The 22,183-nt window shown below is 37.5% G+C and overlaps 1 protein-coding gene across 4 annotated transcripts in view; it reads right to left on the bottom strand.

Moving 5' to 3' along the window:
- LOC128873098 (SAM and SH3 domain-containing protein 1-like) overlaps positions 1-22,183 on the bottom strand; it is a 319,957-nt gene that overhangs the window by 5,498 nt on the left and 292,276 nt on the right. For 3 of the 4 annotated variants that reach the window (XM_054116374.1, XM_054116377.1, XM_054116375.1), the window contains 8 exons: positions 19,342-19,503; positions 18,674-18,730; positions 14,462-14,528; positions 11,103-11,268; positions 9,737-9,965; positions 5,159-5,257; positions 2,927-3,265; positions 2,288-2,503 (listed from right to left, as the gene is read on the bottom strand). In XM_054116374.1, the coding sequence (XP_053972349.1) occupies positions 2,288-2,503; positions 2,927-3,265; positions 5,159-5,257; positions 9,737-9,965; positions 11,103-11,268; positions 14,462-14,528; positions 18,674-18,730; positions 19,342-19,503 (1,335 nt within the window). The remainder of the gene's footprint in view (positions 1-2,287; positions 2,504-2,926; positions 3,266-5,158; positions 5,258-9,736; positions 9,966-11,102; positions 11,269-14,461; positions 14,529-18,673; positions 18,731-19,341; positions 19,504-22,183) is intronic. The other variant, XM_054116378.1, reaches the window with a different exon arrangement.

Consider the following 22,183-nt stretch of genomic DNA (forward strand, 5'->3'; position numbering starts at 1 on the left):
GTTCGATTTTTCATTAGTATCGTCTGCACTTTCTTTCACATCATTGTCTCGACCAAAAATTCACATTTGCACTCATTCTTTTGTTAATGACATAAATAAATATTATGCGGATGTAAAGAGAATACATTTCTTTAATTGGAATTTTACCACTCTCCGTTGGTTCGTGGATATGCAAATCGCTGTTAAAATCACATGATTTACACGATTCTATTATTTCACCGCATAGATTCATTCGACGTCCAATCTAGAATTATTAAGTTGCAACATCTCAGGAATTAGTACTCGTGGTGGATTCAGTCGACTTTATTTCGTGCTTTGATTAATATCTACATCATCGTTAACTTTGCGACAGTTTCAGTCGGCGATGAAATACGATGAAAGTTAATCCGTGGACGGACTGTACGGCATTAAGAGAGATGAACAATTTCACGTATAGCGGGGTAAAAAAGGAGTGACAAGAGGGGAAAAAGAACAAGTTTACTGAAACTGGAGAAACGGGTAGAGAATAGGAAAAACGGAGAATGAGCAAACGGTGGAAGAAAACTGGAACGTTAAAGATGGGAAAAAGTTGGCGGTGAGATAGTTAAAGTAATTGTGAAAATAAGTACAGTGAAACATCGCATAGCACGCGTTTTAACAGTACGGGTTTCACTGTAATACGATTCGTAAATTTGAATGTACTTTTAGGGCATCAATGTGGATTGGACATGCTTCTGTATTACACTTCTACAAAGGATCGATACATAAATTCAATGACCAGTGACAATGTATCATTTCAATTGCCAGATTAATTTATCGATATATTCATTTGCGTACATTCAATAATAAACTGCTGGTAAAGTATGAACGCAATGCAAGAAAAACTCGAATACTAAAATAACCATCAGAAACTGTTTCTTCGTCAATATTGTTTGCATACTAAACAACTCACTGCTAACTCACTTTTTTTAATTGCATCACTCTAGGAACACGTGTGCGATACGTTCCAGTCATTTTCTGCCCCGTGTCCTCCGGGTGTTGCAGCTTCCCTCGATAAAGAGTATTTTTTAGTTTATTCCACCGGATAAAACTCTAGAGTGGAGATGCAGAGAATGGTTCGGCCACTCCGCGGGTCCCCATCGACCGATCCGGGCCTCGAGTAAAATTGAAATCCAATATTGCTTTTGCAATTCTAGAGTAATGTGCTTTGGGCACCCGTCATGTCGAAGCAGTATGCATTCCTTAATATTCAGTGGAATAACCAGTCGAAAGTTCTGCTAGAAATTTTACGTAGGAACGCAGCGTATATTGTTGTCATGCGAGTGTGTTCGGTGAATAGAATAAGATTCAATGGCCTTCGCTGACACAATTTCGCGCCAAACGTTTACAGATTAGTATGCTTGCTGTACACGTGAAATATTAACGTGCACGTCTTGAGATGAAGCGAGTGAAATTTCTTGATAATGTATAGAGACGCAGTGAACTAAATGTGACTCGTTAGTTACGTTATTGCAGACACTGATCCGACAAGGGAACGACGCGTATTGTCAACTGCCAATTTTAATAATGTTGCATCGACGTGTACTCGGTATAATCTATATCATATTTCGTTGTTACAGTATTTTCGACTTTAGGAGAGAAATCACTCTTTATATCATAGATACTCATTTTAAATGAGTATATCAGGTCATTCCATAAGTTTGTCTAATGTCTTTTAAACTATAATCATATATGCTCGTTTATTACAATTCTACAAAAGATCAATAGATAAATACAATGTCTTCTTTAAACGAGTGTGAATTAGCATTTCAGCCGAACTATTCACAAATTCAATGAGAGAATCGTGCTGAAGATTGTGTCGAATTTAATTAAAAAACATTAAAAGATTAGAACATTAGAAATCTTCAAGTGTATCGGCTGCCAGTCAACGTGTCAAATAATGCAATTTGTACACCGGAATATTTTCCCATACTTATCCCAACTGTTTCATACCTAGTGACAATCAATCGAATAACTTTGAAGCCGATGCGGACATTCGCGCGAATTATTTAAAATTTCGCAGCGAAAGAAAAGTAAAAGTGAGAAAGTGTCGCTGAAAAGGGAACTTGTCACGATCCATGGAGCAACCGTGAGGCTGCACGCGTTATAAAAGGTACGTGCTGAACGGAACAAGTGGGGGCTAGCGCGCATGAAAAGAAAGAGGTCCAACGAATAAAGAAATGTATAAAAGCTGGATCCCTGCTTTGTATTCGAAGCAATGCAAATGCGAATCAGTTTGTTCGAGCCGTAGCAAGATACTGCTCTCTACCTGAAGATTCATTCTCTGCAAGAGCTCTTGAACGGAACCGGGCTTTTGCCTGTACCTCTGGCCCCACTTCCCCCGCCCCTCGGATTCCCCGCGCCTTGGAACCCTGTCGTTCAGTATCTCAACGTTTATGAACTTGAAGTGGCCTATCCTGTTGTGCATGATACCCTTCCACAGACCGCTCTTGTTCATTTGCACCACGTCGATGATGTCTCCCTTCTGCAACAAAACCAGCGACGGGATTTACCTTGCGACTCGGCCACGAAAACCCTTCGACTTTCGGATGAAGTTGAATGAAGCACGATATTCGTCGTCCGGATTCGTTCCCATTTAACGGGCGATCCTGTAAATTGCTTACGTCGTTACGAAAAGTTTCAAAGAAAGGAACACGACTTCGGCGACTTTAGAAATTAATGACGTTTCTCTCGGGTCCTTTGTTCGACCTGTTCAATGTGCATATTGAAGTTCTGTAAGGGTGGGACATCTTCTACTCGGGACATCTTTCTCAATTAGGTCCTCGTGAGGATGAGATTTCAAATCTAGGATATATGTACCGAAGGCATATGTGGAAACGTTTGCTAAGGTTTCGACCCTATTGTCAAGATTAAATAATTGAAAATTTTGTTCGGGCACATAACGAACCTTGAACTTCAGCGCGTCTTTGTCATAGGGGCTAGGCGTGTAGTCCACCAGTGCCCTAGCCCTGCAGAGCACAGGCCCCATGGTGGTCGGGCTGATAGCGTCTCTGTCCTCGCAGGATATCGAACTATGATTGCTTCCAGCACGCACAAGCGCTTGTGTACTGGAACCGCTGCCGCTCGGAAGACTTTCAACGCTGCTAGCACTGCATGGGAAAGCCTCGGAAGAGGCGCGATCCTGGCGAAGCCTCGAGATTTTGCGTTGTACGTCGTGTCGCAGGTTTCTCGCTCGTCCTGCGATCCGCGCCCTAGCGTCGCCCTCCAGCAGAACGCTAGCTTCCGACTGGAAATTTTAACAGGGAATTGAATAACGCTGGATGGTCGATCGTGCTCTTTTCTTTCTGATCATATCCATGGAAATGAAAAGAGGAGATTCGTAAACGGCTGTTTGTTCGATCGATAGAGGAGCCACACAAAACAGTTGTACAGTGGATCAATCAAGTCGTGGATTTCATTAGGGCACGAATTTATGCGTGAAATAGAGTTTGCTGTTCTTCGCTTTCTTTTTTTTCGTAAAGGAGTAGAAATTGGTTGGTATCGTGGAGCTATAGGGCCAAGTCAATCGAAGGTACATGTGCAAACGTTCGCCAAGGTTCGAGCACATGTGCCAACGTTCGCCAAGGTTCGAACACATGTGTCAATGTTTAGGAGCTATAGAATCATTTTTATTCTATACTTATATGTTTTAATTCAAACCATTCATATTCTACGTTTTCTATCATAATTTTTTAAATTCTCCGACATATCAATCACGGTTATTCAAGTATCCGCGTTGCTATTGTAAGTCAATTGGGACTTCGTTTCGTGTAGCTGCTCTATCGAATAGAAGTCAATCGATGAAGTCTTTTTACAAAAGATATACAGGATTAATCGGACTCAATTGAAAATTAGAACGATTGTTCTGTAAAGTTTTGACAACATGCAACGATTATATATATACGACACGATCGTAGAAGATTCACAATGGGCGTCGAACCTCGGCTTCGAGCCTGCACGACGTCGTTGTCGACTTGTCGGTGGAGTAGACGCACGTGTTGTGATTGTATAACTCGTGATAATGTTTATATACGTCTACCTTTGCATTTTGCGTGTATATTTTGACGTAACGCTACTGCGCAGTAGAATGCATCCGACTAATATTCAGCGAAGCGGCACAAGAATGGGTGATAATGAGATCGAATCACTAATAAGTGATCAAAACTTGCGTGCATACAGATGTAAAGTCTGGATTATGTTCACCTGTCTGTTTTGAAATCAAAAGAGACCTTCATGGGTCACGTGGAACTTTCATTGATGAAAATTTGATTATTCATTTACAGAAATTACCAAGATCAATTGAAGAGTAAAGACAATCAATAGTTCTCAAAGAAGTCAACCAGACGAGTGAACATAGTCACTATGGATATCAAAAAATTGACTTACCCCACCGGACAGACCAAACGTAAAAAATTAACAAACGAAAAAGCGTTCTAAATGTAAGTGCACGGTAACCATGGTTAGAATTACGTTGGATCGGTGAGAAAGTAATGTCGAGTGGAATCATTTTGACATTTTTATTTTCTATTAGAAAGAATTTACTATTGTTCGTTATAATTAGATAATTAAAAATTGAAACTTGAATAGAAATATGTTTTATCTTTTAAACGGTGTGACATGTATATTATTATTGCATTTGTACACATTCTTATAGATTTCCTCATACATATTTTTCATAAATCCATAAATATCGCAGTCTAGTTATAATATTTAGCAAAGTAACGTCACAATTCACATCATACCGTGATCGTCAGGTTGAGACTTTCCTATTCTCCCAGCTGCAATTCGATTTTTCAGCAACTATTCTACCATTATTGACCACTACAGTATTCGATAAACCTCATAGATCTGACCAAAACATTCAATGTAACCCAGTAATAATAAAATAACCTACAATCCAACTATAAGCTGCTCGTTACCAGTAGCTTTGCTTCGGTTAAAACAGACATCACTTTCCCACCGACCCAACAGCGTTCCACCGTGTGTACTATTTAATAATAACTACTAGCACACACATAGAGGAGTTTTTGTTCTACGTTAGCCACAATCATGCGACACTTTACCAGTGCAGCAATAGAAAGGACAGAAGATACAGAGAAAGGAGACATTCGTGACAGGAGGACTTGTATATGTCACGTACTGCGTGTACGGTGGCGGAGTGCTGATTCTCAAGTTCTTCTTGATCCTCGTAGTCGCTGCTTTGGCTCGGTGACAGTCCTTCTTCGCCGCTACTCCGGCTCTAAAACGTTGATACTCACAGAGACAGTTCTAATCACGCATATGTAAAGGAGAAGCGGACTTATTTCGGTCTAGTTGCGTATATAGTAGATCGGTGTGTTAGAGGAGGATTGGTCGTTACGAAAGAGAAATAGGCTAGATTAAAATCAAACGTGAAGGTACCATCGGTAGTGTAAATCGAGAGAACGCCAGAATTAGGATACAAGTATGAGTTGGATATAAAAATAGTTACCATTCGTGCACGTACGAGGATCAGCCCAGAATATATGTGCATGCTATGAGCTTCCAGGATGACAAAATCGGGGTACATTTAAGTGATTGTTACGTTCTTGATTCGCCCTATTTATTTCATCGATGTATCTCGACAAAATGACACCGAAATACTTGCAACATACAGTTTTAATTTTAATTTTGCTGCGAGTTCTTCGGTAAATTTTCTTTGATGAGATATTTTTATTGTTTTATTCTTATCTTTGTTGAGGCTTGATTTTGATTAGATCCCAAAGTGTTCGGAAAATTTGTTTCTACTTAAAATGAAGAGAATGAAATGTATGCACAGAGCGAAAAGAACCCAATCACGTGAAAGTAGTAAGTGGAAATAGTCAGATTGATGAAATTTCTATCTAAACATGCCTCGAAGAAAATTTCAGGTAAAGCATTCCCTTGGTGAATTAAAAGTATGCCCTCGTGTACAAACTCTTGATACATTGTTCGTGACGTAAAGCGCTCGACTTGCAATATGGTATCCTAATACGTAGCAGAAATTGAGAGCGGTGTACTACGCGTTCTAAAACTTTTGAATGAAATTTCTGGAAAAGTTGCATTCTCAGCCATTCGCTGTAAAGTTCACGAAGGACGGTTGGTCAACTCATCGTCGGCGCAAAGAAACTTTTCTTCGCTGACGCCCTCGAATATTGTTTCATTCGGTGAAAGGTAGCCTTAATGGTAAAATATGTTGTACATATCGTACAAACTTTTATGTGATCCACGTCAAATCACGGTGCAACGTGGGAAGAATATGGAAAGTTGAAATGCAAAATTATTTTTCTAGAAGATTAATTTGGTAAATTCACGTAAATAAAGCAACGAAAAATAATACACACGTATTATCTGCTCTAACATTTATATATTTTTTTTACGTTAATACTCAAATTTAATGGGTGAAAACTAGTCTCGATATCGTGGATGAAATACATATTCAAATAAATTTAAAAAAAAACTGAAAGAGCATGGCAAAAGGTATTTTCAGATTTTATAAATATTAATCAAAAACTTACCCTCATTTTTTCAGAAATTAAACAGCTATTTCACTCACAACTTTGAGGCTGGTAAATTATTCAATAATAAAATAAAAAATACGTGTGCGATATTTTTCAATGCTCTACCTGAATGCAAAGTTTCATCTAAACTGACGCGATATTCCTTCATAGAAAGATGCGAGGCAAGTGTTGTGCCATCCCTTACAATCTTCTTATCGGAAGTCATCAGTCTTTTCCACCCTACAGAGCTTTATTAATACCTTTTCCTCGAACAAAGGCTATACTCTTTAAGCAAAGTCTATACACTCTGCCGACTAGCTCAACATCTTACAAACCACTCTAGTAGGGATTTACCATATGCACGATGACTATGTCTGTCGGCGAGAGATTGTGGTACATGAGTAGATTCTTGGTTTGAATCGTGATCTTTAGGAAATGAATTTCATTGCCAGGATTGCTATTAGCTTTGATTGTGTTAAATACTAATGGTGAACAAATATATAAAGTAATAGTTGTATTTTATGTGAAGCATGGTTGAAAATCTCATTACTAACTTATTATGTATTTGATCTGATTTTGTTTCATCAAAACAAACAAGATTTGGCTTGGACTAAACTTTACAGAATGAAAAAGCATGATACGAGCCTGGAACATACCGTTCGGGCTCATTTAGATTAGATTCGCTTGCGATTATGTTGGAGGTGCGGGTATATCTGCGGAATTCGCGAGAGATTTGTTAAAAGGTTGTACGGCTAGACCACGTTGCGAATGCTTTGATAGTGCACGGCTAACCAGCATGAAAAATCAATATTCATGAATACCACACCCGTATACTTGGTTATGCATTTAATCTAGAGAAATTTCGTACTTCCTGAATCGAAGATGTTGATGTTTGTTCCTGCGACCTGTATGCCGTGCGCGCGCGTGTAAAAGTGTAATCGTCGAGGCATATACACCCATACGCAAGTTTTCGCGACGGTGTTGCGTACGGGCAAGAAACTAAATGGATTAGTATGCGGCTCTGGTTCTGTTCCATTAGGTAAATAGGAAGGTGTTCCCAGGAATATAATCGCGATTCGACGCTAGAAGATAGCGAATTACCACAAATAGCCTGGCCCGAAGTGGATTGCTCAACCTCTCGAATTCGTTTAAATTTAACTCTGCGCTAGAATACAAACATACCCTTATTTATTATTTAATGGGATTGTCCATATAGACGTTTATATATTCTGAACTTTACATTTTTTTCCATACATGTCGTATATGGAATTTATTTTTGAAGATCGACCCATTAAATAGGATCCCCTTAGGAAGCAAAAAGAAGACCACCTTCCGCTCAATGGATTACACATTTCTTTGAAATCGAAGCGCAACCGATCAAGTCAATCAAAAATCCATCGATTTCTTCCATACGAAGCGTTAAAAAATGAGAGTAATTAATTACAAGAATATAGGTTCACAGGCGAAGTTTACATATAAAATTGAAATTATTCGAGGCACTTCGCATTTTTCCCAACACCTCGTATTTTAATTTTCTAACATCCGTCGCTCTTCACGTCAAAATTATCCTATAAACCAAAGAACATCCAACATATAACCTCATACCTTACGAACCAATCAAGGACAAAATAAAAATGAAATCTGTTATAGGATTATTTTCAAATAACAAAAACAAATGTATATTTTAGGATACGATCTCCAAATTCATTTCGTATACCTGAGTTCGTGTGTGAAAATTGTTGTGATGGGCTCCTATATACGTGTAGGCAAGTACAAACATTTCTATATATATGGATATAACGCGCATTGGATATCAGCAGCAAGGATATATAATATTGGCAGTGTAAGTGGTGGTGATAGTCATGGCAGGCGTTGATTGAATGTTGGCTTGTTCGCAATGATAGTAATGTCGGTTAGTGGTACTGTACGTAGTGGGCGTAGCGACTGTTGCGATGGTGATGGTCAGAGTGAAGATCATCCACTGTAGGTTGATCATTCCTACTCGTGTTCACCGACACAGTCGACAGTCTCGAACTCACACTCTACACCGTCCAAAAATTAAATCAATCACGCCTTGGCGCCCCTTCGCGAAGGAAAAGGTGAGACAGATCGAGCTGAACGTGGGAGGAACAAAGACATAGCCCTTTGCTGCCTCTCCCAATACGGAAACTAACGTAATTTAAACATGGGTTAACAGCCAACTGCTAATAGGTTTTCGTGGATTTACGACAAAAACAACCATTGGACGCGGAGTGAATCCGAATAGCGATAACAGAGCTCTAAGGGAAACATAAGGTGTCTTTACTGGGAGAAACAATGAAACAAAAAGATGTATTTATTGAAACTGCGGGGAAAATTTTTTGAATCTTTTAGTTTTTACTTTTTACAAAAGGAGGGAGTTGACTTTAAAATTGATTTCATAGTTGAGTTGCGAAACCAGAAAGTGGATAAGCTGTCCAAATTTGCTTGGTAATTACGAGCACTTGACCGTAGCTTGTAAAGTTTGTAGACAAAGATAAATATGAAGTTCTTGTAGTTTTACTCGGTTAATTAAATGTGGAAAATGTACAGGGTTTACTTTTGCTAGCAGAAAACCCCTTTAGATAAGGAATTCGTTTTCTGAAGAATAAATGAAAAATAGTGGAAAGGATATTGTTCCAGAAGTACAAATAAGAAGCGCGTTAGAGTGAATGCAGTTAATAAATTGCTCGCACAACGCGCTTCCAGGACCCGCACATCTTTGGGCGTTCCGAAAACGGAGCGTCATATTTCGTCGTATCTCGTCGCCCGGCCTCAACGTTTGGCTTGCTAAAGACGAAATATTTTGTCACCCGTAAAAAAGAGAAAATATCTGATTTGATAAAAGATATTGCATGATTCTAAATCTAACTATCCACTTTCGGGCTACGTACACAATTACTCCTCAGCTTATCCACTTTTAAAGCTAAATAAGTTTTTATAATTACCATTACAAATCGTTTCGGATTTTCAGCGTAATGATCGGATTCACCCCAAAAATATAAAACTATAAAAACCAGTCACGAGCTACATGAATATACTAAGCGACGCATTTCACAATAAGGATTTCATGTGTTCGAACCGTGATATTTATTGCACATGATATCCAAAATGGAACTGATTGACGGTGTGACGTCACATATATTTCTGCCTCAGATGAATGCACGATGTCTTTCGGAGGCAGATGTCTCGTGCAGACTTACCTGTACGTCGCTACTCGCATAATCTCCGCTTTCTCGAGAGGCCCTTGAGTGCGTCAGTGGTATTATGGTCGGCGGATTATTGTGACCTTGCGGTACAATAAGCCCCCGCATCATCGACGTTGCTCCCTTCCTGGAACGATCCCGAGGCAAACTAATGTCGCCGGCGGTCCGAAGCGAGATGATTCCCTCGCTCCTGTTCTCTGGCCTTAAATTCAGTGTGAAGCACACTCTGAAATGAACAACAGAATATTTATGTCATTTGTAAATAATTGAATGGTCGACGCGTGGAAATTAATAATCAGTGGAAATTTACAATTCAAAGATGAATCAAAACATTTCATTTTAAAATAAAGTAAATTGACTTTTTATGAAAAAATATAAAAACGGAATGTGGTATGTGTTCTGACCTTAATTTTTCGTTTCGTTTAGGTCTTAATATTGCCCCTTCTATGAATCAATAGATTATTTAATAAACAGTATGATAAACAAAAATGTGGCTAAGCAACTAAGGTTGAAGATTGATTGAGTGCAATCCATAGATAAAAAACAGTAATTAAATGTATAATAATGTGGTAGGAAGCGCTGTGTTTACTATGCGAAATTTGATTCGAAATTCTCGTAAACGAGTTGAATATATTGTTCCCGAGAACCATGAATAGCAATTAATCTGCCTTTATCACGTTAGTAAGCACGAATCAGTTTCTGATACCATTGTATCGTATACGCGAAATAACATTCTACCGTTAATTTTGCGTGTCATTTTCTAACTCCGTGTTGCCTCTGGAGCGACATCCGAACGCAAAGGATTAATTAGTATTAATAATTCAAAATTATTCAGTTTCATAGCTGCAACGTTAAGCTATATTTACATACACTCTCGCGATTCATACATTAATACATAATAGAAGTGCGGAAAGGCATAATATAACTTGTAGTGAAAAATTACTAAAAAATCATTCCTTATGAACAATCTTTCACAAACTTTTGATCAATATTTTAATCCATATATATATTTATATGTATATAGAACAGAATATATTAGAATATATGTACATACAGTCAGTCCCATTAATATTCCTACCCTCCATGTCTGTTTCCAAATAAATTTATCGTTATAAAAATATTCATGTGTAATGTTTATTTATGTACATATTTATAATGAAAAATTTATTTGGAAACATTAAACCTATCATTTGATTGAGACGAAGTCTTGTAATAGACACAGATGGTACGAATATTTATGAGACTAACTATATGTATAAACATGTATGCAAATTATCCAGTATATGAAGACAAAATACATTAAAAATTTTTTGTGGAAATTGTAATACAAATTACTAGTTAGAGATCATTTATCTCGATTCACCTTCCATTTTGTATGGTTGCAGTTGGCACAGCACCACCACTGGCTCCCATAAGGAAATCCTCAGGATCGGACTCGTAAGGAGGCTCGTCGTACCAGTGTTGACCTCCAGGACCTGGACCTAAGCCTCCTCCACAACGTGCGTCTTCGTCGTACATGTAAGTGTCATCTGTAAATGAATAATACAACTCGTATTAATTCAACGTACACGAATAAAAACTACATAAGGGAGGGATTAACCAATATATATTGCTCTGAAAATCCTAAAACTCCAAAACCCCAATATTCTTCAACGAACAATTTCATTAAACGTAAAAGAAATTGTATGTGGATTCTTACATGGAAAAATTCTCCTCAAGAACATTTCTTTTCTGCCGCAATATGGCGGTAATGCGAGGTAATCTGAGACCCGAGAAGACCTCACAGCACCGACGCTGGAAAGACTAACAAGTGAGCGAAATCAATTGTCTGAGGAACACGCACGTGCGTGCGGAGACGAGAGGGACAAAAAGAACGAGCAGATCGGAAAAGGGAGGCGTGGAGAAAGCAGTCGACGGCTGTTGACGATAACGGGATTAGTCAGTATACAGTAGAGGCTTCGTGGCCGTGGCTCCGACCTTCCCCGATGATGCGATAGCAAATAAAACCGCCGAGTCAGTGATAAATCGGCAATACGAAATTCAAAGGGTGCCAAGAAGATTATTCTTGACACTACACGTTTCTCTTTACGACGCTTGATATATTTTCCCGGTTGAAAAGGTCCGCGCACCCTTCCTTGAAATTCTCAGTGGTGTTCAGCAAATTTTTATCTATGAAATGCCTGCAAAGCCTCGCGAAGAACGAAATTGAATTTATACAAGCTTCGTTTAGAAACTGTACACCACCAGTCGTAAGACGATGTTCTTTTGATGCGTTGAGTTTCAGTTGATAATTGAAATGGGTTTGAGTCAATATATCTGTTATATTTTTTATTAAAATATAATTTGTACTTACTGCCACTTTAATTTGTGATTTGTGTGCAATATACGAATGCAGTATAACCGAAGGATGTAAAACAAAATGATCAAAATTGATTACAAGGATGTTACAATTATGTTTGATGGTTATTTAAAGCAATATAACTGTTAAACTCTGTTTTCATTTAAAATTTCTATCGTTTATCGTACAAGGAACAATGAAAACTGTGTTACGACCGATATGTACATGATTCCTTGTGCAAAATTGAGTCGAATGCATACATTGAAATGTTTTTATGCGATCCTTTGTTATCGAGAAAATTGAATTTAAATATTCGTCGATCAGCTCGTACTGCAGAGCACGGTTTTGGTTAATGTGTCTGATCATAACTATACTATTTCTACTTGCGGTGGAATTTGTAAACATTAACGGCGGTGTTATTAGTTTGAACTGGTTCTAACTAATTGTAAAATATTAACATCGACGGAAGGCAGATAATACTGTGTACCGCCATTAGTGTGAACAAAATCAGCGCAAGTAGAAGTAACGGGCAATGGTCAGACACGTTAGCGAAACTCGTACCTGGTCTCGCGCGTAAACTGACGAACTTTTCGAACTGATTTTCTGGGAAACGAGATCTGGAGAGAAGTAATCTCTCTGTGCATTTTTTACTTACTTTTCCATAGAGAATTACTTCTTATTTTGTTGTACTCTGGATTTTTCATGTAGGTATGCATTTACGACTTTTTAACAATTTTATTTTTATTGAATTTATTAAAGTAACATAAAAGAAGAATTCAATATCATCCTAATTCTTAAATATTTATATTTTATTACACATTAATTTTATTATATTCTTTTTCTATGTCATTTTAGAAAATTCACTTATAACATTAATGGATTCCAAAGGTGATTTTTAAATACTTCAATTTTTAGTAACAGATTACAAGTCAGTATTAGCAGAAACACTGTCTTCTTATCCAAAAGTGATTAATATGACTATTAAAAGAAAAGTAGAACGTATTACAGTTCCTTGAGAACCATAACACGAAACTTTAAAATATATCGACGAACATTCTCCATAAAGGCGATCACATTTCCTCTCAATGATTCAGTGTAATACCATCCAAAAGCAAAACTTTTCCGTGGAAACTTTTCGCTGTTAAGAAATTCTTGTCCACAAGGCAATTTTACCTTGGAGTGGCAAGGTTTTCTGGAAAAAAGCTACAAGGAGGTGGAATCGAGGAACTATACTCGAAATAAATCTGCCTAGGGCGTGGTAGAACATATTGTTTCGGGAAAACCTATGTGCTATAGTGATTAAACTGCCACAATTAAGAATCCAAATAGTGGTGATTTTGTATATTATAAAAATAAATATTACTTCATATTACTTGATAAATAACTTGCAACTACGTATGTAGAAATTATTTTAATGGACTGAGAATCTTCATGCAGTTCTACCTTTCTTTTGTAGGACTGTTTCTGTCACTTGCTTCCATTTGTTTTAAACTTTTCCCTCTTTTGTACAATTTTCCTATGAATAATATTTTCTCGATTGGAATAACAAACCCTCAACAATTTCAAACGCCAATTTTATTCTAAAAACAATTGCGTATATTTCCTCGTTGTTTCTGTTTGACCAAACTTCCAACCCTTCAACCTCTCCATCTCTATGTGCCGATGAAACCTGAGAACCAGTGCAGTAAAACTAAAAGCACTGGTATACCTTTTCTGGCATTAATAACAGGTTTTTAAAATTCTGGCAGGCTCTCCTGCCATCGATACAATTTTTTAATAATTGATCATCTTCATCCGTAATATCCTTCTTTTGATCATGTTGCAATAGAATTTTAATCAGGAGGAATATTGATTGATGTATAAAACGTCTAAATGAATTACTTTAAGGTTTAGAATATTAAAACTTCATATTATTGTATTACACACATTGATCTTCGAAATCGAATAATATATTTCAAGAGATGATATAAATCTTACCAACCACTATGAACGCAGGAATACATTTTCGAAGCAACTGCACAAGCCTGATTCATCATCAACGAAACATGAAGAACCAGTTGACATTTCAGAAATAGTTCTCACGACGGAAACCGCATATTATAGAGCTCCTCGATTAGTATTTCCAAAGGGTTAATGAACCCAAAACGTGTCTCGAAATTAACCGAGCGCGTCTTCGTTAAGCCTGCGCAGCGTTTGCGTGTCGATTCTCAGGTCGGTTGGCACGTGCAGGTTTCGTTCAAAGTAAACACAGCCGTGTATTGTGACAGAATTACGCACACAAAGATGGAACCAAGGACATGGCGCGTTGATTCGGAGGAGACGCTATGGATTGCGGGGGCGACAAGGCGACAACTAGCTTAGAGGTTGCTTCTCGATGTACTCACCTCCAGGGAGTTGACCCCGTCCATCCCGTCCAAGCTGCATTAAGCCTTGCCGGATATCCCTCAGTATCTGAAAGAGAACAATAATGGAGTCGTTGAATTAACGTTCGCTTGGCAACTTGATTAAAACATACATTAAATCTGCAACGAGAAATCTGCATCTGCTAGTATTTAGTGAAACCATTTTTAGAACTAATAGAATTTATTCATGATGGTTACTGATAATGAACTTTATAATTGTGCATACGAACCCTGTAATATAAAGTTCAAATGACTCTGTAGTGTAATTCGTAGTCCAAGAAACACCTGAAAATATTCTTTCATACTATGTTCTTTTTCTATTTATATTTTGTGTGTGTATTGAATATAATTTGTTGGAATAATAAAGTGGGAAAGATCCAATATTGCTATTTTTAAAATTTATTCTAGTCACAGGATGAATGTTATACTACTAAGTTCATGAGCACAATAAGATTTTCATGTTTTGGAACGTGTAGCCCTATAAACAACATTTTTCCATCTACTTAACTAATCAACAATTTTAATAATCAACAAACGATATTAGAACAATAGTTTAATAAGTTTAGTTTCAATTAGTTTAAGTTTCAATAAAAAGACTAAGTATAATACTAAGTATAGTAATAGTATTATAGTAATAGTATATACTAATAGTATATACTAAAAGTATATACTAAGTTGTATGTGTGTTCATCAGCGATGCTGATTCAACAAACCTTGGCTTAGACGCGATTAATGTTTCAATTGATTCCTATACAACGGAGACATTTGCTTAATGGATCCGTGGAAACAGGTTTAAGCAAATAGCTCTTCAAGGGTATTGACGGGCTCCGGTTTAAAGCCGAAATTTCGTAATACGATAAAATAAAGTAGGGTGTTTAACCAGCACACGTGTACAGGAAATTGCTGCTTTTACAAAACATTTCTGTTAGCAATAGCTACTGAGATTCTCATATACTTTATTATGTTGAATTTGCGGGGGATAATTAATAAATTTGTTTTAATGAAGAGCAACAATATGCGCGTAGAAGTTGATAAAAATTCTATCTGACTCGTGTTTTTCATCTCCGGTTCAAATTCCGTACCACGAGTCCCACACGTTGTTATAGGTTAAATAAATTAAAGTTAGTGGCTTTATAGAGCTCTGACTGTTAAGTTTATAATTATGTTATTATCTCTAGATATGTTCAGGTATCCAACGCGCTAAATGTTCATCCCTGATGCGATTAAAAACTTAAAGATTCTACAGGGTGGTGCAAACCTATCGATTCTCTTCATCTTCAACGAGTTAACCTGACGATAACTTTTCCTCCTCTCAACATTACTTTTGCACTAATCCTCTTTATTGACAATAAGCTTGAGCTACCAATCTCTAGTGGCAATTATATCGGCACGAAGTGGAAGAACCGCAGCCTCATTTTCCATTTATTTCAATGTCCTGGACGGAGAGGACGACGCCATGGGTGGATGGCGATGTGGTCGCCCGGGGGATGATCCTGCAGTTTCTTGCGCAAAAGGGAAGTCAACCGGCTAGTGGCGAGAATAGGAGCCGGAGAATAGAGAGGAAGGAAAGGTGGCTACCTCCAGGCAGTAGTAAACTCGCGCAGGAGGAAGTGACACTAAAACTTTTACACGGATACCGACCTTTATTTACATATTGCTCGCAGCCTCAAAGGAAACTCTCCGCTTTATTTCTTTCGGCCTTTTTCTACCTGGCTGACTAGCCTCCGGCCAGAATAGGCAGTTTCGACCAATTTTTTCCTCTTCTTCTTTTTGTTTTTTTCGAAATCCCCCCCGCTCCCCCTTCGCTTCCTCAAATCTTTTGAAAGGAACAACTTTTCTCGCATCGCATGCGCCGGATCGCCGGTTTCGTATAATTAACACTCGAAACTCGTTCGAAATTAACGCAAATGAACCCCTTCGTTTATTCTTCGCCTGGGAAGGTTAGGTTATCTACTCTCTGAATGTCGAAGTCACGTTTTCTACGGCAGGTGGAAAGCATACGGTTTTCGAGTGAATATACGGGGACCAGGACACTTGAAAGCGGGGTAGATAGCGATTATCGGGTTGCGACATGCTTTTGTTTCCTTTTCCAAATATTATAACGAAAATGAAATATAAATATATGCTTGTATTTTCCAGGTACAATATGTATTATTATCGTTATAATTATTTCGTTTAAAATTGCTCATCAAACTTCAGAAACAAATTACACCTATTACAACGATAACAAAATATATATATGAAAATGCTTTCAATTAATCTTGATAATTTTCCGAATCTTATTATGATTAATTTTATTGTACACAACGTATCATGTTTACCCGAGCCATCGTTTATTTGGACAAACGAGATAAGTATCAGAAAGCAGACGCAACTTTGAAAGTAAAGCTGTCCGGTTGCATCTGGGGCTGAAACCACACGCGGCGCGGCGACGACAAAAGGAATGAAATTCAGAGAAAGGAAATAGCCGGAGGACGAATAAGAAGAGCCGAAACGCCGCTGGCTACAGTTCGCGATTGTGCATAAGAAATTCACGACGTAACGTCGCGGTACACATTGACGATTATGATGATATCATCGTCCCGATCTGACTGCTTTGCATAATAAGAGGTATCGAGAGTGGCGGAAGACAGACACTCGATGGAGCAGGGCGGGAGAGGGAGGCAGAGGAAGCGAGAGGAGGCGAACAACTGCCGAAAAGCATCGAGGAAGAAAGGATAAGGTGTAGGACGTTGGGGGAGGGGGGCAAAGTGATAGCGCACACATGCAAATTTCATCCTGTGAGAATTTTGTCGAGTAGCGGATTGGAGGATTGTAGGGGGCGAGGGATCTTTGTATCGGATAAAACCATTCGTTCGCAGAGCCAATATTGGTCGAACGACGAGAGGGGGGTTGTCGATGATCCAGGGAATGCACAAGAGAATTGAAGGAGGGAAATAAACGGGCCGCGGCGCAGATTGGTTTAATCGAAATGGTCTCTTTCTTATCGCGATGACCGTGTACGACACTTGTACGACGCGAATTCTTAACTGTGATGTAAACTTGGGAGAACGTTAACCTCGGGGGTTGTAAATGAGCAGCGAGAAACTCCATCTTCGGGCGATCCAGGGTTTTTTGTGTTGGGGTACCCGGACCCCTAGGGGTACATAAATTTGTTGCTAGGGGAACTGCGACATCAAGGTAGGAACTTAATCTCAGAAGAGAAATAAGAATGTTGTGGTATAAAATAACACTTAGGAAAGTCATTTAGAACAAAAAGAAGTGTTTCTTTATGAATTCTTTGTTTACACAATATGGAAGGTAATTTCTTAAAGATTGTCAATTTCGTTTACACACGTACTTTCTCGTGATTAACATCAATTTATTCAGAAAATATGTTGGCATTAATTTTTTAAATCCAATGTAATAAAACAAAAACACATCTTAAAGAATAATAATAATAAAACGTACTAAATATACAAATAAATGAATAGACAACACAATAAATTGATCACAGTATACTTTTGAGAATAATTATTGTAGTATTGAATAAATTTAAGGCCTGAAATGCAGAAGATAGAATTACCACTAATGTCACACACAGTATCGATTTCCAATTTCATATTGAACATTATTTTTCTCGACAACTATACCATTAATGAAAAAAAAAAAAAAACGTTCTACGTATCTCTCGCTTTTTCACGAGAAATTACCTTCCTGACAGTCATGTGATTTACTGGACACTGAGCCACGTTATCAGATGTATTAAATATGCAATGTACATGTTCCACGTATAATGTACGTAGAACGTATTTATATATTCTGAAGGTGAAATATCTGCTTCCACATTTATATCTGCGCGATTGCTGATATGTCAGTTTATCATTATTTATTATTACGTAATTACATATTAAAATGCAGTTTGATGGAAAAGGTCTCTTTACAGTTTCTAAATCTGGATTGAACTCTATCTGAATATATTTCATAAAAATTTAATGTTAATTTGAGTATATTTGTATAGATTCAGATTTTTATTAAATATATTATGTTAATTCGCGTTAGCCCAAATTAAGCTTTGGCATTGTCAATTGCATTATATTCCGTCAATTAGTTTATGCATATATTCCACGTTTTTCCCTTTAATGTTTATATCAATAAAATTTAATTAGTAAATTAAAATAAAAGAGGACGAAGTTTAATTTGAGTTGCACTCACCTCTTCGTGTTCTTTGTGAAATCTCTCTTTCTTCCTCAGTGCCTCTTGAACTTTCAGCTGCAAAATTCGAAGAAACATAAATTCGCTCGAACATATTGAACGATTGTTTAAAAATAAGTGTTAATAAGACACTTGAATTTCCAGGGAATTGAGCATCAAATAAATATAAATAAATAACACGAAGGAGTGCAGTGTAACACTTGTCAGTCGAAACGAAACATCATCATTTGTTGACAAATTTGCGAACGTAGAATGAAGCAAATATTAAACAACTTTTATCATAATATGCCACTGTTTATACTGAAAATTCATATTGTAAACCCTGTTCCTCTTACTAGTAAACATTAAAGTCAACAGACGAGTGTATTCATATGTTTACCTTATACAAATTTCAACAATTAAACACGCAGTTCACCGCGTGACTAGATAAAGAGCTGCTTACAAATTATATTACTTTATACAGACTTAATTTTAACTATGAATAAGAGATAAAGTGGCTAATATTGATAAACAGAAAAACTTGAGTAACGATATAAAATAGCTATCATTTCTAATTTACACATTGTGTTTTAAATCTGATGTTTCGCAACTTCCAGTTACTTCCTCTCGTGCTGTTTCCACGAAATGCGTTTAATAATATTTATTTAGACTTAATATAGTAATCATACCCTGTGTATAGTCTCCTCGAAGCTATTCGGTTGGCCACCGTTCATTTGGAGATATCTTAATCGGTCGTAATCCCTTGGATCTACCATAGAACGTAGAATTGCGTTTCCCATGTCTGGTCCTAGACCCAGTCCACTTTGCAACACGCTATCCGGTGTATCTACCTACCAACAAACAGAAAATCGCAGTGTTATTTAACTAACAAAAAACAAAATGTGAATTGTTTCTCTATATTTTCTAGTTTCCTTCTCTTTTATATTTTTATTTTGCTTCTTATTTAAATACTTATTTCTTCCTTCTCTATCTTAGACTAAGATAACATAAAGGGAGCAGAGAAAATAATTTACATTTTATTGTAAATACAGGATGTCTAATCGAAGGGCAAGTAGTTGAACTTTGAACTCTGAATCCCAACTATGACTTCAAGTATGGCTCAGGATGAGTCTCGTCTTCAGAGTTCAAGTGGACATGCCAGCTAAACTTCATCCACTCTTGGGTCAGCGTGGGATGTTTGTCGCTTTTTGGAGACAGTTTAATCAGTTGCTTTTTTTTTTAATCTGGCCCTTAGACAGCGTAATTACCTCTTGAGGTGGCTTAATTTGCTCCTTAGGTAGTTCAATTTGCACCTGAGGTAGCTTAATCAGTCCCTCGTCTCCCCTATAGGTCAGCTTAATCCGATCCTCGTTTCCAGACAGATTTTAGTCGAACTGTGACAGTGGCGTGGATGTACAAATCTCGAAGGAATTAATTCTGAGAGAAACAAGTTACTCGTTTAGTCCATCCGAACCTCGTCCTGTTATTAATATAAATCGTGTAAATATTTAAATTCCGATCTCCCTTTTCACAACGAATCACGTCGCGGCTACCCGAAGCGATAACCTTGAATTGCCTTCCCCTTCGACCATAATTATTCAACGACGCACAACGTCGTCGACAGCGGGAGAAACGAGAACGATGTAGAAAACGAAGTTAGTTATGCTCCCGGCTTTACGGCTCACTTTGTGACGACGACACCTGCGCTAGTACCAGGAGACACGAACATACACTCCACGCACACCGAATGGACATTTACCGTGGAAGTTGGAAAATATATACCTACACGGTGTGCAGTATATTGTCTGTGCTGTATCGCACAAATGTGGTAGAAACGTTGGGAAACACTAGCGAACGTTTGTTCGGGATACGTTTGAGCCACTGTTCGAGGCAAAATTCTATTGCAATAATTGATGACGAATACAACGCATGGTAATTCATTTGTGACGTTTGTTCGATTGGACTGCCAAATGTGTCTGTTACAAAATTTTGATTTTTTTATATTATCAAATTTTAATATTTGAATTCTAATTTTTACTTGACGAGTATCAGATTAATTGCTGTTTATCTTTTATTTGTTATCTGGCACTTGTATTTAAGCAAGAGTTTTTCACGTTCCGATTTGGACCAAGGAGGAAGTGATAATGTGTAGATTGATAATTAAATTGTATGCATGTATTTCTAATCAATTTTTAATGAAAATAATAACATCTACCCACATCTTCTACGATTGGGAAGTGTTCCTTTGTCGGGTATAGTTCGATCACATGAATACACAATATGCTCGAGGTGTTCGTCTTAAACGATAGTGAATAGATTCAGGACGCATCATTCGATGCAAATGGATGTGGTCGCGGAAAGAGCTATGACTCTCGTCAAAATGTTTTATGCAGCGGGGAAGGTGTACGTCATAGGTGTGTGATCATATTTCATGCAAATTCAGCAACTCGCCGTGTGGTAACTAGCTTACAACGTCAGCTTCAACGCGTGAAGTCACGCGGCTTGATAAGGTTCAATGTACAGGGTGACCGATGACTGAAGGCACGACCAGATACTCCGTGATCCTTGTGCAAAAATCTATTGAAAATCCATAATATGATTTTTCAATAGCCTTTCCTCCTTTCAGGAAATTCAAGTTGTTGATGTTCATTTACAGGTGAGCTTGTTTGTGTTTATAAAACGAATTCACATAATTATTTCGAAATTGTAGAATACATCCAGGAAAATTGTATAGATGATAATTCAGGAAGAGTAGGTAAACCAGGAGTGTTTATAACCTACATAATATAAATGTATAAATTCTATTTATTATGATAATGCAAACTGCCTGTTTAATCCATACAAAATAATATCTGATGTTACGAGGATTACATCACGACCATAATGGAAACATTGCAAATACATGCTTGTAAACAAGTATTCAAATTTAAGTGATAAAATTACTGCACGTGTTCATGCACATTCTGATTCACAGTATTTCGTATTTCGAAACTCGGATTCTGGCGACGGATAACCCGATTCCTTATTAAAAAAAAAAAAAATTGTTCGGGAAAACCCATGTTCCTCAAATATTCTTTCCACGTGGACGCTTCGATTGCGAATTTGTGCACGTGCATTGTTGGCAGTCTGCGGAAATCGATTCTCGACCTAGCTACGTACATATGTACGCGTGATCGACGTAGAGCATTTAAATTGCACGTAATCCGGTAATAAATTAAGGCGACCATATAATTCACGGGCAACAGACCACTTTCGTTTAGGTTTTTATTCACAAACAATTGCATATCGCACATAACTCGAGATCCCAAGTTCGTATTGAAATAAAACATGGAAGGTTCACATTGTTTCTTGACAGTTAAAAAACAATTTCATTTTTAATTGTTTTACATGGTACATTTAAGAGATGTTGGTATTTTTCTTTTATTTTAACGAAGAATAAGGAATTTAGTTTATTTTTAATTACTTGAATTGCTGACAGAAATTCTATTGCAGATTTAACGCCATTTTAGTCACTCTCCTAATCCTAATCTA

Source organism: Hylaeus volcanicus, chromosome 3 (assembly GCF_026283585.1).
Source record: "Hylaeus volcanicus isolate JK05 chromosome 3, UHH_iyHylVolc1.0_haploid, whole genome shotgun sequence".
In the NCBI taxonomy this organism is placed as follows: Eukaryota; Metazoa; Arthropoda; class Insecta; order Hymenoptera; family Colletidae; genus Hylaeus; species Hylaeus volcanicus.